The 15,791-nt window shown below is 43.9% G+C and overlaps 1 protein-coding gene across 1 annotated transcript; it reads right to left on the reverse strand.

The window, feature by feature from the left end:
• Nucleotides 1-471: 471 nt before the first annotated feature.
• Nucleotides 472-1,319, reverse strand: LOC126238377 (glutathione S-transferase-like). The gene has a single exon (XM_049947786.1). It carries the CDS (start codon nt 1,204-1,206, stop codon nt 592-594), a length of 615 nt encoding a protein of 204 aa, XP_049803743.1. The 5' UTR covers nt 1,207-1,319; the 3' UTR covers nt 472-591.
• Between the last annotated feature and the right edge of the window lie 14,472 nt (nt 1,320-15,791).

Consider the following 15,791-nt stretch of genomic DNA (forward strand, 5'->3'; position numbering starts at 1 on the left):
AGCTTCCTATACCAACATGACAAGGGACGGACAGGACCATACTAAGGATAGAAACCTCTTTGCTTTTAGAAAGCGTAGCCACCTGTGCCGACGTTGGTCCTACTGTTCTCTAGCAGACAGGCTTGTCTGGTACCATCCAGCATGCAACTAGAAATACATTTGCTCATTCATCCTCTCGCACAGAAGGGAAGGGGGATGACAGTATCTTATCATATACAGTATATAATAGAAAGCGGATGTAGGTTCCGTATGAGACTGTGTGACATGAATTACATATAAACTGTGTTTTAAAGTGTAGTTGTGTGACAGATCGTTCTTGTTTATGTGTAAAAGTAACACGTTTCACTGCTCAGTCTCCTCCCAGATAGTCAGAAACACCACAGTAAATTTAGAAGAGGAATTTATGCCGTAAATGACAACAGATTTAAGAAATCAACATGAAAGGAATCCAACAGAGACCTTTCAAGGAGCTTATTTTTCTGTTATAAAGCAGCAAGAAAAAATTACATATTTAAATCAATGTAAGTCCAATTATTTAAAAATATAATTCATTCTCTCTATTTTCTTCAACTTTATGAAACAATTGTGGCCTCAAAGGTTTGTCACTGGTCTCTTGCTGATCCAATCTTTTATGGCTGGCAGTTCACATATCTTCTTCTTAAGAGATGCTAGACTTGGATAATCTTTTGCAATATCAAACTGAGCCACACAATTCATGTAATCACACAGTCCAGCAAAGAAAATGTCTCCCCAAGTCAGCTTGCCTGCTGCAAGATATCCTCCATTTTCCTTCACCTGTTCATTAAGCCTTTCAAGATAGAAGGGTAGTGTTTCATTAAACACAGTTACTTTCTTCTTCTGCTTAATAGGTTCATCAGGTTCCCTGTAATAGTCACTTAACTTCAATCTGAAGTCTGTTATCGTATCAACAGCCATATCAATCTCAGCAGATTCCCAATCATTATCACCTTCCAGCCCCAGCTTCTTGCCTAAATAGCGGCATATAGCAGTGGATTGATGCATCTTCTTTCCATCAATTTCAAGAAGGGGAAGCGTTCCATATGGTGCAGATGTTTTCACTGGTGGCCACTGCTCAAATTCATAACGAATATCCTCAAAGTCCATCTTCCCATAGGACAAAAGAAAACGTATTGGTTCACCAAGCCCCATAAGAGCGAAGTAAGTTAATTTACATTTTGGTGCCATCTGGAAAAACCTAAGAAAAACACGCTTGAAGAGCAATACACACTAATCAACACCGGTTTTGGCTACGTCCTTTAGAGATGCTGCGCAACTTCGAAAATGTTTACGAATATGCTTTTGTAAGCAGAATCCATCTGAGCCACCGACGACACAGATGTGTAGTGCGATTGCAGGGACTTATCCCTTGTACGCTTCCCGTAGACCCACACTCCCAACTGTCCACAATCTACATACGTAATGTACCTATTAGATATTTGCCCCTCCACTCATTACTCGCGCATCATTTATTCTAGAGACGCTACACGGTCATCAATGGTATCTGTTCTTTCGACAACAGTTACTATATATATATATATATATATATATATATATATATATATATATATATATATATATATATATATATATTATGAATTTGGCCAGCTATGGACCGCATACAACTTAAGACTTATGGTGTTTCTTTTTCTTCCGTTCTTCCCAGTACTTCTTCATTTTCTCGCCAACTGCGCATCTTCTTCATAGTTTGCGTTTTCTATAAGTAGCCTAAAGTTATTCCTGTCACGTATTATTTCTTCTTTAACACCTATTTTGTTGGCGTCTTTCTTTACTGCTTCTATCCATCCTACAGTGTTTTTCAGCTTACTAACGTAATTAAAAATTTTCTTTGTAATACGTGTTTCTTCCATTCTTTTTAAATGTCCATACAATTTTAGCCGTCTCTTCCTCATTGTATCTGTGATCTTTTCTATATTTTTGTATAGGTCTTCATTTCTCCTTTTAATCCACCTATTTTCCTTGTATTTCTCAGGACCTAGAATTTTTCTTAATATTTTTCTCTCTCTTTTTTCTAGTTCTCTTAATTCGCCTTTCTTATTCAATGTTAGGCACTCTGATCCATATGTTGCTTGTGTCCTAATAACTGAATTATAATGTTTAATCTTTGCTTGTATGGATATTGATTTCTTATTGTAGTAGTTTTGTGTTAATTTATATGCAAATTCCAACTTTTTTATTCTTTCTTTATTTGTTGTGTTGTCCAGTCCATTGGCTTGGATCCACTCCCCCAGGTATTTGAATCTATCAACTCTTTTAATTTTTCCATACTTTGTTTTCATAAACTTTTCTGTATTATGTTTGTGTTCTATATACTCGGTTTTTTCGTAGGATATTTTTAGCCCAGTCTTTTCAGCAATCTCGTGTAACATATCAAGCATAACTGTTGCGTCTGTTCGGTTTTCAGTTATCAATGCCATATCATCCGCAAAGGCTAAACATTTTACTTCAAATTTGTTCTTTCCTTGGCCCATGCTTATACCCTTTGTGCCTCTGTTTTTTAATGTGTTTTCCCATGTTTTTAGTACTTTATCTAAAACCAAGTTAAAGAGAATTGGGGACAGTCCGTCACCTTGTTGAACTCCTGTTTTGATTTTGAATGGTTCAGAAATTTCGCCTTGAAACTTAATTCTTGATGTTGTATCTGTGAGCGTTTGTTCAACAAGTCTTCTGGTGTTTTCATCTACCCCTGATTCATAAAGTATCTGGAATAGTGTTTGTCTGTCAACTGAGTGCCCGAACTCTTACGAGAATCGTCACCTTAGTGTGCGCGTGTAATGAGTGGAGGGGCAAATATCAAATACACTCCTGGAAATGGAAAAAAGAACACATTGACACCGGTGTGTCAGACCCACCATACTTGCTCCGGACACTGCGAGAGGGCTGTACAAGCAATGATCACACGCACGGCACAGCGGACACACCAGGAACCGCGGTGTTGGCCGTCGAATGGCGCTAGCTGCGCAGCATTTGTGCACCGCCGCCGTCAGTGTCAGCCAGTTTGCCGTGGCATACGGAGCTCCATCGCAGTCTTTAACACTGGTAGCATGCCGCGACAGCGTGGACGTGAACCGTATGTGCAGTTGACGGACTTTGAGCGAGGGCGTATAGTGGGCATGCGGGAGGCCGGGTGGACGTACCGCCGAATTGCTCAACACGTGGGGCGTGAGGTCTCCACAGTACATCGATGTTGTCGCCAGTGGTCGGCGGAAGGTGCACGTGCCCGTCGACCTGGGACCGGACCGCAGCGACGCACGGATGCACGCCAAGACCGTAGGATCCTACGCAGTGCCGTAGGGGACCGCACCGCCACTTCCCAGCAAATTAGGGACACTGTTGCTCCTGGGGTATCGGCGAGGACCATTCGCAACCGTCTCCATGAAGCTGGGCTACGGTCCCGCACACCGTTAGGCCGTCTTCCGCTCACGCCCCAACATCGTGCAGCCCGCCTCCAGTGGTGTCGCGACAGGCGTGAATGGAGGGACGAATGGAGACGTGTCGTCTTCAGCGATGAGAGTCGCTTCTGCCTTGGTGCCAATGATGGTCGTATGCGTGTTTGGCGCCGTGCAGGTGAGCGCCACAATCAGGACTGCATACGACCGAGGCACACAGGGCCAACACCCGGCATCATGGTGTGGGGAGCGATCTCCTACACTGGCCGTACACCACTGGTGATCGTCGAGGGGACACTGAATAGTGCACGGTACATCCAAACCGTCATCGAACCCATCGTTCTACCATTCCTAGACCGGCAAGGGAACTTGCTGTTCCAACAGGACAATGCACGTCCGCATGTATCCCGTGCCACCCAACGTGCTCTAGAAGGTGTAAGTCAACTACCCTGGCCAGCAAGATCTCCGGATCTGTCCCCCATTGAGCATGTTTGGGACTGGATGAAGCGTCGTCTCACGCGGTCTGCACGTCCAGCACGAACGCTGGTCCAACTGAGGCGCCAGGTGGAAATGGCATGGCAAGCCGTTCCACAGGACTACATCCAGCATCTCTACGATCGTCTCCATGGGAGAATAGCAGCCTGCATTGCTGCGAAAGGTGGGTATACACTGTACTAGTGCCGACATTGTGCATGCTCTGTTGCCTGTGTCTATGTGCCTGTGGTTCTGTCAGTGTGATCATGTGATGTATCTGACCCCAGGAATGTGTCAATAAAGTTTCCCCTTCCTGGGACAATGAATTCACGGTGTTCTTATTTCAATTTCCAGGAGTGTATCTGTTTGGTACATTACGTTTGTAGATTGTGGACAGTTGGGAAAGTGGGTCTCACGGAAAGCGTGCAAGGGATAAGTCCTTGCAGTCGCGCTATTCATCAGTGTCCTCGCTGGCTCAGATGGATAAAGCGTCTGCCATGTTTGCAGAAGATCCCGCGTTCGAGTCCCGTTCGGGGCCCACATTTTGAGCTGTCCCCGTCGAGGTATATCAACAACACCTGTCGACAGCTGGGGGTTTCAGTTAATTATCATTTAGAGAAACAGCAGATGAACCGTCGCCAGCGCGTGTTCTGAGTGGTGCGAGCCGATGCTGGAGCGATGTGCTGGCTGGAGTGGGGGAAAGGGAGTGGCTGGTTGGAGGCAGGGAGGGAAGAGATAAAAGCACTGCGTTATCCCCTAAGGCTTAAGCAATCAGGTCCTCAGCACATCTGATTATGGCGACGTGGTCGCTTGCGAAATATTCTCCTTGTTGGACACTGGCCTCCGGCGATCCGTTCACGAACTATTTCGTCACGAATTAAGCTGGATGAAACTGAAGGATCACTTAACCTGAATGAACTTTTAAAAATTCTGGAGAGAACAGGGATAAAATACAGAGAGTGAGAGGTACGTCCACCTTGTACGGAAACCAAACGGAAGTCGTAACGACATGAAAACGAAACAGTAGCTGAGATGGGAGTGATATACTGTTTTATGTTATCCCCGATGTTACTCAGTGAGTTCAGTGAGCAATAAACTTGGAAAGCGAATTAAAGAAGTCAGAACTCTGAGATTGCTGTGATGATATCGTAATAGTCTCAAAGACAGCAGAGGACTTGGAAGAGAGACGAACAGAATGGATAGTAGAAGTTTTCGTAGGTAACTGTCTACAGTTGTGAGGTAAATTAAAAAAAGCACATTTGTGCCATCAGCTGTACAACTGTATGTTTATTCTCTCTTCTGTTACGATTATTATAACCATCTTCACAGGAGAAAAACAATGCTCATCAATGGATATATGGCGAAAACGTATATTTGATTCTTTGATATACACTGTCTCTCCCGAAAGGTGATTGTAATAACTGAAAACGGTTGAGAATCGACATACAGTTGTACACCTGAAGGCACAAATATGCTTTTTTTCAAATTTTTCAAATAACTGATAGTGTCATAAAAAGAGATTAAAAGACGAACATCAACAAAAGTAAGAAACTAGTTTTTATTATAAATAGCTTTTCTACTACCAGTCACGTTTTTCTTTTATTCATACTTTATACGGCGCGTTTCGTGAAATGATTCCCATTTTTACTTAAGGTTTTATACATTTGAGCTTCTGCTTTGTTTTGTTGACTTTATAAAAACCGCATCATTCTTAGCTGGTTATCGATTTTTGTTTGTAGTTAGTGGCGAAATTTGGAAGAATTTGTACTTACAGTTTTCTTATGGTCCTTTTGTGCAGACTCTCACACATCTTACACATCCCACACAACTTTCAGTGCACAGTGTACATAGAGAATAACTTACGTAAACAAACACTTACAAAATTGTTTTTAGATGTAGCTGACAGAGATAACGTTACAGGTCTTCAACAGAGCAAGATATGCTTTTGCGCAGAAGGTATTTATCTTAACAACATGTTCTAATAACAAATCCATTTTATGGCCGTTACCAAGTCGGTGGAGTACTTTGACATTTTGCTCTACTTTTCACAATGGATGTCCTGTGTTATGTAAGTTCAAATGGTTCAAATGGCTCTGAGCACTATGGGACTTAAAATCTGTGGTCATCAGTCCCCTAGAACTTAGAACTACTTAAACCTAACTAACCTAAGGACATCACACACATCCATGCCCGAGGCAGGATTCGAACCTGCGACCGTAGCGGTCACGCGGTTCCAGACTGAGGCGCCCAGAACCGCACGGCCACACCGGCCGGCGTTATGTGTTAGCAATTGCTGACGTTGTGTGTCTGTTGTGTGTGCAGACTTTAGTGTGCTCTGTGTACCTGGTGCTGAAAATTTGGCCTGTTTGACCTAAGTAGAATATGGAGCATTCCTGACATGTTACAGTGTATGTTCCACAATCTGAGTACGGGTTATAATTACATTTTATACACTGAAGACCGAAAGAAACTAGCACACCTGCCTAATATCGTGTAGGGGCCCCGCGAACACGTGGAAGTGCCGCAACACGACGTGGGTTCAAAATGGTTCAAATGGCTCTTAGCACTATGGGACTTAACTTCTGAGGTCATCAGTCCCCTAGAACTTAGAACTTAAACCTAACTAACCTAAGGACATAACACACATCCATGCCCGAGGCAGGATTCGAACATGCGACCGTAGCGGTCACGCGGTTCCAGACTGTAGCGCCTAGAACCGCTCGGCCACACCGGCCGGCCACGACGTGGGCTGGACTCCACTAATGTCTGAAGTATGAATATTGCGGCGTTACTTTCGTTTTGCCTCAGGTTAGAGTAGGAAGTAATTATGTTTTCTATATCGAGATATAAGTTTTTCTTTGATTGCTAGCAGCTTCAACACCTCGCTGGGTGAAAGGAATATTTGACGCATTTGTTTATTTCTTTTCATCATTTCACAAAGAGGTCACACGCCGTTTATATGTATACTCCTTTTTCCATCCTGTATGAGTATCCATGGGTATGAATGGAAGTCAAATGTAGCGGGAGCATGGACCAAAGGGAACAGTTTAAGGGAATAGCAGGCATTGCCAACATTACAAGAATAACGGCAGGTAGGCCAGAGCAGAAAGCAAAGATGAAAACAGGCACGAGGGTAGGTTACAAAGTTGGTGCGGGGGTGAGGTGAGTCTCCCCACCACCGCGTTTGAATAGTAACGTTGGTCGGATTTTGGCACGTGGAGAGCACTGTGGGGCCAGCCATGAGGCGGACCGGACGCGGGAGCACAGCACCTCGCAGATTTGGTGAGATAGAAATGAGGTAATATGTCTAAAAATTCACGACAGTGTATGCTCATAGCACGCATTCAACATACCTTCATCGGTACAGGTTACGGTTTTAATTTATTTGCAATAGTTTTCTCTGAAATGTGTTTGTGAAATTTTGCTTTGTGGTAGTGAGCATGCAACAGGAACCATCAGTTCATGTAGCTATTTCCCGAGTTATAAGCTTCACTTTTAGCTCAATGAGTGCAGATTGCCTATCGGATGGTAGATCGACAAATTTCTGTCGCGAAATTTAATTATTTTTGGTACTTCCTTTGTGAGTTCAGTTCGCACTTCACTTTGGCGCCAATAGTACATCATTTTTGCCCAGAATCTTTTCTCTGATAGAGGTTATCTACCTTCAGCAGTGGCCTACCTTAAATTTCTAGTGGTGTAATTCATGCATGACGTTAAGTGAGTCTTAAAGAATGAATGACGATTTTCCCGCTAAAGACGGTGTGGCCCACTTATGTATTTTTTGTGTTGTTATGAAATTATGTGTCATATATTTTTTGTGTTATTATGAAATTATGTGTCATATATGAAATTATTCGAGTGGTGTTTTCGTTTTGTCCTTGTCCTACCCATGAGAGGTAACGCTGATTCAGACATAAGTTTTGTAACTAAAGAAAAATTGTAATGTGTCGGCTTCTAAAGTTTTCATCGAAGTAGAAAATAAATCTATTAAATGAGAGTCAGCATTTCAATTAAGAAATATTCCCCCAGACACCTGACACATGAAATGGGTAGGATGTATCTTATTCAGTTCGATTTTCTAAAGTTAATGAAAGACAGAAATAATCTGCAATATGAATTTAGATAGGCTACCAGCTGCTATAGTGACGGCTTTAAGAACAACCACCCCAGAACGTGTTATGTTAGAGAAACTCGCACCAGTTTCCGTTGCGCGTATTTCTAAAATAATTAATTCGTTTACCAAATTAATCAAATAAGGGTCAAAATATAGATACCATTTCTTATGGGCCTGGTATATTAGCAGCCAGGACGCAAAGTCGAGAAAAATTCTCTAAGGTAACGCAAGGAGATGGTCACACCGGTTCAATATAAATTAAAAATATATAAAGAACCAGCATACAGCCAACCAGCAGTCATATAGCAATATGGAGATGGTATCTGTTCTTTCGGGCATGTCCGAAAGAACAGATACAATCTTCATATACACTCCTGGAAATGGAAAAAAGAACACATTGACACCGGTGTGTCAGACCCACCATACTTGCTCCGGAACTGCGAGAGGGCTGTACAAGCAATGATCACACGCACGGCACAGCGGACACACCAGGAACTGCGGTGTTGGCCGTCGAATGGCGCTAGCTGCGCAGCATTTGTGCACCGCCGCCGTCAGTGTCAGCCAGTTTGCCGTGGCATACGGAGCTCCATCGCAGTCTTTAACACTGGTAGCATGCCGCGACAGCGTGGACGTGAACCGTATGTGCAGTTGACGGACTTTGAGCGAGGGCGTATAGTGGGCATGCGGGAGGCCCGGTGGACGTACCGCCGAATTGCTCAACACGTGGGGCGTGAGGTCTCCACAGTACATCGATGTTGTCGCCAGTGGTCGGCGGAAGGTGCACGTGCCCGTCGACCTGGGACCGGACCGCAGCGACGCACGGATGCACGCCAAGACCGTAGGATCCTACGCAGTGCCGTAGGGGACCGCACCGCCACTTCCCAGCAAATTAGGGACACTGTTGCTCCTGGGGTATCGGCGAGGACCATTCGCAACCGTCTCCATGAAGCTGGGCTACGGTCCCGCACACCGTTAGGCCGTCTTCCGCTCACGCCCCAACATCGTGCAGCCCGCCTCCAGTGGTGTCGCGACAGGCGTGAATGGAGGGACGAAGGGAGACGTGTCGTCTTCAGCGATGAGAGTCGCTTCTGCCTTGGTGCCAATGATGGTCGTATGCGTGTTTGGCGCCGTGCAGGTGAGCGCCACAATCAGGACTGCATACGACCGAGGCACACAGGGCCAACACCCGGCATCATGGTGTGGGGAGCGATCTCCTACACTGGCCGTACACCACTGGTGATCGTCGAGGGGACACTGAATAGTGCACGGTACATCCAAACCGTCATCGAACCCATCGTTCTACCATTCCTAGACCGGCAAGGGAACTTGCTGTTCCAACAGGACAATGCACGTCCGCATGTATCCCGTGCCACCCAACGTGCTCTAGAAGGTGTAAGTCAACTACCCTGACCAGCAAGATCTCCGGATCTGTCCCCCACTGAGCATGTTTGGGACTGGATGAAGCGTCGTCTCACGCGGTCTGCACGTCCAGCACGAACGCTGGTCCAACTGAGGCGCCAGGTGGAAATGGCATGGCAAGCCGTTCCACAGGACTACATCCAGCATCTCTACGATCGTCTCCATGGGAGAATAGCAGCCTGCATTGCTGCGAAAGGTGTATATACGCTGTACTAGTGCCGACATTGTGCATGCTCTGTTGCCTGTGTGTATGTGCCTGTGGTTCTGTCAGTGTGATCATGTGATGTATCTGACCCCAGGAATGTGTCAATAAAGTTTCCCCTTCCTGGGACAATGAATTCACGGTGTTCTTATTTCAATTTCCAGGAGTGTAGATAATGCTTACCGGCTAATCATCTTCTTCTGTGCGGATGCACTCACATTGCCCGAACTCATACGGGAATCGGTAGATTGACTGCCGCGAGTAATGAGTATAGTGGGCAGGGGCACTATAAATGTAGTGTGTGGACAGAAAGCTGGAAGTGTGAGGCTCACAGGGAGCGTGCCATAGGTAAGTCCCTGAAGTCGTACTGTTCTCTGTGTCCTCGGTGGCTCAGTCGGATAAAGCGTCTGCAATGTAAGCAGTGGTTCCCAGGTTCGAGTCCCGGTCGGAGCATGAGCGGTGTGCCGCTCGCGTTTGATGCCGTTCAGAGCTTGGCATCTTGTAATAGCGGTAGTGGCGTCTCCTTTTCTTAGTGTGTTCACTGGCGCCACTACGTTTGATCGCTTTGTCTGCCCGCTTGTGGCTTCTCTGTGTTTGTGCCGACATGTAATACGTCTGCGTTGTTTCACAGTGACTAATTTTAGTATCGTGAGGTGTTGGTGAATTATTTTCCCGCATCCGTGTGTATCTTGTGGTTTTGAATGAGCAGTTATTTTAATGCTGTTTGCGTACTGGATTTGGTGAGAGTAGCGAACGGACATTAGGGCTGTTTTGGGGGCAGCAGCGAGGCCAAGCTGGGGACGCTGGCGGCGTGCTGCCACTGCCGGATCGAGGAGGGGTAGCTGCGAGAGCGACGACTTCGATGCACACCGAACCCTCGAGTGAAGAGTCTACCTTGGTTCTAGTGTTTCATTCGGCCATGGTGTTTTCTGAAGACGTAGTACTATCTCTTTGCCCTTGCCTAAAAATATTCCATCGTTGTACCGATGATCGGTAGGCGCATTGGTTAGTCGGTCGGTCGGCGCTTAAGCTGCACCTGGTTTGAGAATCCATCCTGTTACGTGAGTACAACTCTTGGCTGCCTGTCTCACCTTACCTTATGTTTGAGTTACCTTTCCAGGCCGACCCTTGGAACACTTGCTTTGAACTGCTTGTCCTGATTCCCTAGGTTGTGATGTTTGTTTGTTTTAAGGATATTTGTAATTTTTTAATTACTGCTGGTGTGGCCCTCAGCCGAGCAATAATTTATCTTCTTTCGTTATAAGCTCTTCAGCAGTGTCACAGTAAGGCTTTTCTGAGCAAAATTGTTTTAAATGCAAGGTATTTATTTTAAAAGTGCTATTTCTAATTCAGACCTTCAGCCATTTGTTATTTGAAATAGTTTGTGGCCTTGAGCCGAGTAATAAATTCACTTCTTTTATAATAAGGCCCTTAGCCGTGTTACAGTTTGTTTTAAAACCAAGTATTTATTTTAAGAGCCGAGTAATAATTTCACTTCTTTTATAATAAGACCCTTAGCCGTGTTACAGTTTGTTTTAAAACCAAGTATTTATTTTAAAATGTGCTTTTTGGAATTTGTCTTCGCACTTCTAATTCAGGCATTCAGCCGTTTGTGATTTGCAGTTGTGTGTGGCTTTCAGTCGAGCAGTAGTTTCACTTCTATAATAGTAAGGCCGTCAACCGTGTTAAAGTTTGTTTTAAAACGAAGTTTTTATCTTAATATGTGCTATTTTCGAATTGTCCTGACTTCTAAATGAGGCCGTCACCCGTTTGTTCTTTGAAATTATTGTTGGTGGCCTTCGGCCCCAAAATTGTGGATTTTTTTCCCCCTGTGATAAGGCCTTCAGCCGACATACAGTCAACTGTGTTTTTTTTGCGATTGTTTTAAAATTTCAATTTCTTTAAATAAAGTTTACGTATTTGCTGTGCAACCGAGAGTAACTGATTACGGCGCCGTCCACAACCTTATCCTGAGAATCCAGGTCTCAGGACACACGTTTTCTACTGTCCCAGCTGATATTTATCAATATTTCATTGTAATTTCAGTCTGAAGTAGTGCTGTAGGGAGCTGTCACCATGAATCCTGCAGGGCTGTCCATAAATCCGCAAGAGTACGAGGGGGTGGAGATCTCTTCTGAACAGCACGTTGCAAGGCATCCCAGATATGCTCAATAATGTTCCCGTCTGTGGAGTCTGGTGGCCAGCAAAAGTGTTTAAACTCAGAATAGTGTTCCTGGAGCCACTCTGTAGCAATTCTGGACGTGACGGGTGTCGCATTGTCCTGCTGGAATTGCCCGAGTCCGTCGAAATGCACAAAGGGCATGAACGGATGCAGGTGCTCAGACAGGAAGCTTACGTACGTGTCACCTATCAAGAGTCGTATATAGACGTATCAGGGGTCCCATGTGACTCCAACTACACATGTGCCACACTATCACAGAGCATCCACCAGCTTGAAAAGTCCCCTTCTAACACGGAGTGTCCATGGACTAATAAGGTTCTCTCGATACAATTTGCCATTTTCGGGACTCGATTTTCATACTGCTTTATTTAAATGAACAATTTGGCTTAACCATAGTTAGTCTCTCTCTCTCTCTTTGTCATTCACACACACATTATACTATATACGTTCAGAAATTCGTATAGCGAACATCTAAGTCTACATGTATATTCCGAAAAACATTTGACACAGTACCACAGCTACGCTTACTATCATTAGTAGGATTGTGTGAGGTATTACGACGCCATAAGCCTTTTTTTGTTGTTATTTAAATATACAGCACCAGTAATTCTCGTACGTAACACTCATTTGAAAACTTTCTATCAGGTATGGCAAATAAGCTGGACCGTTTCAGATTTCTTTTCCTGAAGGACTCGCCACAACTTGAATTACTTCAATGAAATAGTTAAATTAACTTTCTGCAGTGTCGGAAGTAGAGAGAGACCAAAATTTCAGTCGTTACCGCAGTATCGCCAGTTCCATAAAAGTTCCGTGGTTTCCCACGTATTAACAACTGAGGTGTTATCTCAGCGTGTGTTATTACTTTAATGGTGAACGGCAGGAGACATAGTGTAACTGTCTCGGTTTTCTGTTACAGTACTGTATCAAGCGAAATTTATGGCTGGATAGAGTAGTTCGTGCTAGCAAGGACGCAGCATGTTATCTTGGATGGAGAGTCACCGACAAATGTAGAAATAACTTCAGACTGCTGCAGGGAAGGTTGTTGGGACCCATAATGTTCATGCTGTATATTAATGAACTTGCAGACAATATTAGTGGCAACGCCAGACTTTTCGCAGAAGATGCAGTTATCTGTAATAAAGTACTGTCTGAAAAAAGCAGCACAAATCTTGATAAGATTTCAGAGTGGTGGAAAAATTGACCACTTAAACGTTCATAAATGTAAAAGTGTGCACCTCTCAAAACGAAAAAAGTAGTATCCTATGATTTCAGTATCAACGCGCCACAAATGTAATCGGCCAGCTCAGTAGGAACATGAAATGGAACCATCACATAGGTTCAGTTGTAGGTAAAGTGAGTGGCAGACTTCGGTTTATTGGTAGAATTAAATATTACAAGCAAGCTTACTAACAGCGCATGGAGGACTCAACCAAATACTCTACATATGTCTCCTCTAGCTCTATGTTACTCTATGGAAGAATATGCTGCACCGGTCTGGGAGAATTCCGTTCACCGCAGACACGCTGGCTCCGCTCTTAACGAGACAGGCCGCGTTATAACTGGTTGCCTACGAACAACTCCAGTTGACAAAATCTGTTGTCTTAAAGGGATAGCGCCCACAGATGTCAGACGAAGACCAGCAGCGGAAGCTGAGGAAAAAAAAAAAAAGAAAAAAGATTCCAGGCATCCCATGTTTGGAAGCGAAGCATGATGTCCTAGGCTGGAGTCGAGAAAGAGCTTTCTTCGAACAGCTCAATCCATTACATCATCCCTTTCCGATCGCCGAATAGAACTGTGACGAAACAAGGCAACTGGAAGTAATAACCAAAACTTAAAGGAAGAGATCACTACTCGTTTCCAACTACCATACCAGACGTGGAAGACGCTGATCAGACTATTAACTGGAGTGACACGGTTCAAACAAAACTTGACGATGCAACATGCGATTGTGAGGACTTCTAGATGCTGGAAAACTCTTGGTCCGCCCGTATTTGCCTGGAGCTTGCACGCTGGAAGACCTGGTTTCAGCGAAAGTTCCAGTAATTTTGGGCCTCAAAATCAATTTGACATATACAAAGCCTTGTGTATATATTGTATATGTTTCGAATTTGTAAATAACTGTACTGTGCTGTCCTGGATACGAAAATAATAACAATAATATTTGTAGAATACCAGGGAAATGCAGTTAGTTGCTTGCATATCACTCGTTCGATTCACCCTAAAATATTGCCCAGTTCTATGGGACCATCAACAAAAGCGGATTAAAGGGGAATATTGAATGAGCAGCACGAACGATCACAGGTTTCTTTGACCCATGGGAGAGTGTCCCAGAGATGCTGAAGGAACTGAACTGGCAGACAAGTGAAGATAGATGCCAACTATCCCGCGAAGCCTGCTTACCTAGTTTCAAGAACAAGCCTTAACTGATAAATCTAGACATATATTACAACCGCCTACGTATCATTCCTGTAGGGATCGCGAGACAAGATTAAATTAATTACAGCGCGCACAGAGGAATTTAAACAGTCATTCGTCTCGCGCTCCTTATGTGAATGGAATGGGAAGAAGCCCTAATAACTGGTACATTGGGAAATACCCTCCGTCATGCACTTCACAGTGTCTTGCAGAGCATGGATGTAGATGATACTGGAGCAGTCGGAACTGTTAAGCTGATATGATTTCAGTCTACGTTAAAAATAATTTTATTACTTGTTAAATGCGTTGCATCGCTGTTTTTATGGCCCAAAGATTTTTATGACTACCTTAGTCCTTTTTGTGCCACATTAAGGCTGAGTGGTGGGTAGTGTTGAGTCATTATCCCTCCAATATTATATTTATGTACGTTATTGTTTTCGAATCGCAGTTGATTGTTGACAAGAAGCTTCATTAGGGAGGAAATGTGCTACGAGGCTGTTGTCAGTTTGCCCACTTGTTGTAAACCTGCCTACGAGAGGTTCTGTAGTGGAAACTATGTATTGCCTTCATCACACGTTTCTGTCCAACAAACACTTCCTTCCTCAATGAAGAGTTCCGCCAGGATGTAATGTCAGATATGAGTAACTGAACCCATCATCGCCCAGCCCAAACTGCTATGGACAGAAATTTGTAATTTGGAGAGGGTGTTTATCTTATACTGTAGCCGTCTTTTACGAACGGATTTTCCGAAATTTAATCCCTAAGGAAATGAAATAGGGGATGAAAGGTTTTTTTTTGAGAATATATTACTATTAAGACAATTTTGAAGCTAGACTTAACAAAATCGGTGTTTGCTTTCTCGATCAGAAATAAAGTATTTCAGCATTTTTAGGAATTTATCAGCTACGGGGGTTAAATACGGGATGATGTTTTTGAAAATAAATCGTTATTAAGGAACTACTAAAGTATTTTTAAAGCTACATCCATAAAAATGGTATTTGATTTCTCGTTTACATATACAAAAATACACTTCAGTGTTTTTGGAAATTCATCCCATAAGGGAGTGAAGTAGGGGATGAAATGTTTTATGAAAATATTTTGTAGTGTCGGCAGACTTGCCAACACTACGCACACTAATTGAAAGAGGCGGCCAAGATGCACGCGCTAACTCACGAAGGATGGAGTGAGGTCTGAAACAGGAGACTTAATGAATGCTATAAAGAAAAGTACGTAGCTCCTTTGGTACTTATCTTTTAATCCATCCTTTGTATACATCGTTCTTGATGAGACATCTGGAGATTGTGGCGATACAAGTGAGACTCTTTAGATACAAGCTATATAAGGCTAATGGCGCCTTGCTAGGTCGTAGACATGGACTTAGCTGAAGGCTATTCTGTCTCTCGGCAATTGAGAGCAAAGGCTTCGTCAGTATAGTCGCTAGCAACGTCGTCGTACAACTGGGGCGAGTTCTCGTACGTCTCTCGAGATCTGCCGTGTGGTGGCGCTCGGTCTGCGATCACACAGTGGCGACACGCGGGTCCGACATGTACTAATGGA

This window comes from Schistocerca nitens, chromosome 1 (genome assembly GCF_023898315.1).
Source record: "Schistocerca nitens isolate TAMUIC-IGC-003100 chromosome 1, iqSchNite1.1, whole genome shotgun sequence".
Taxonomy (NCBI): Eukaryota; Metazoa; Arthropoda; class Insecta; order Orthoptera; family Acrididae; genus Schistocerca; species Schistocerca nitens.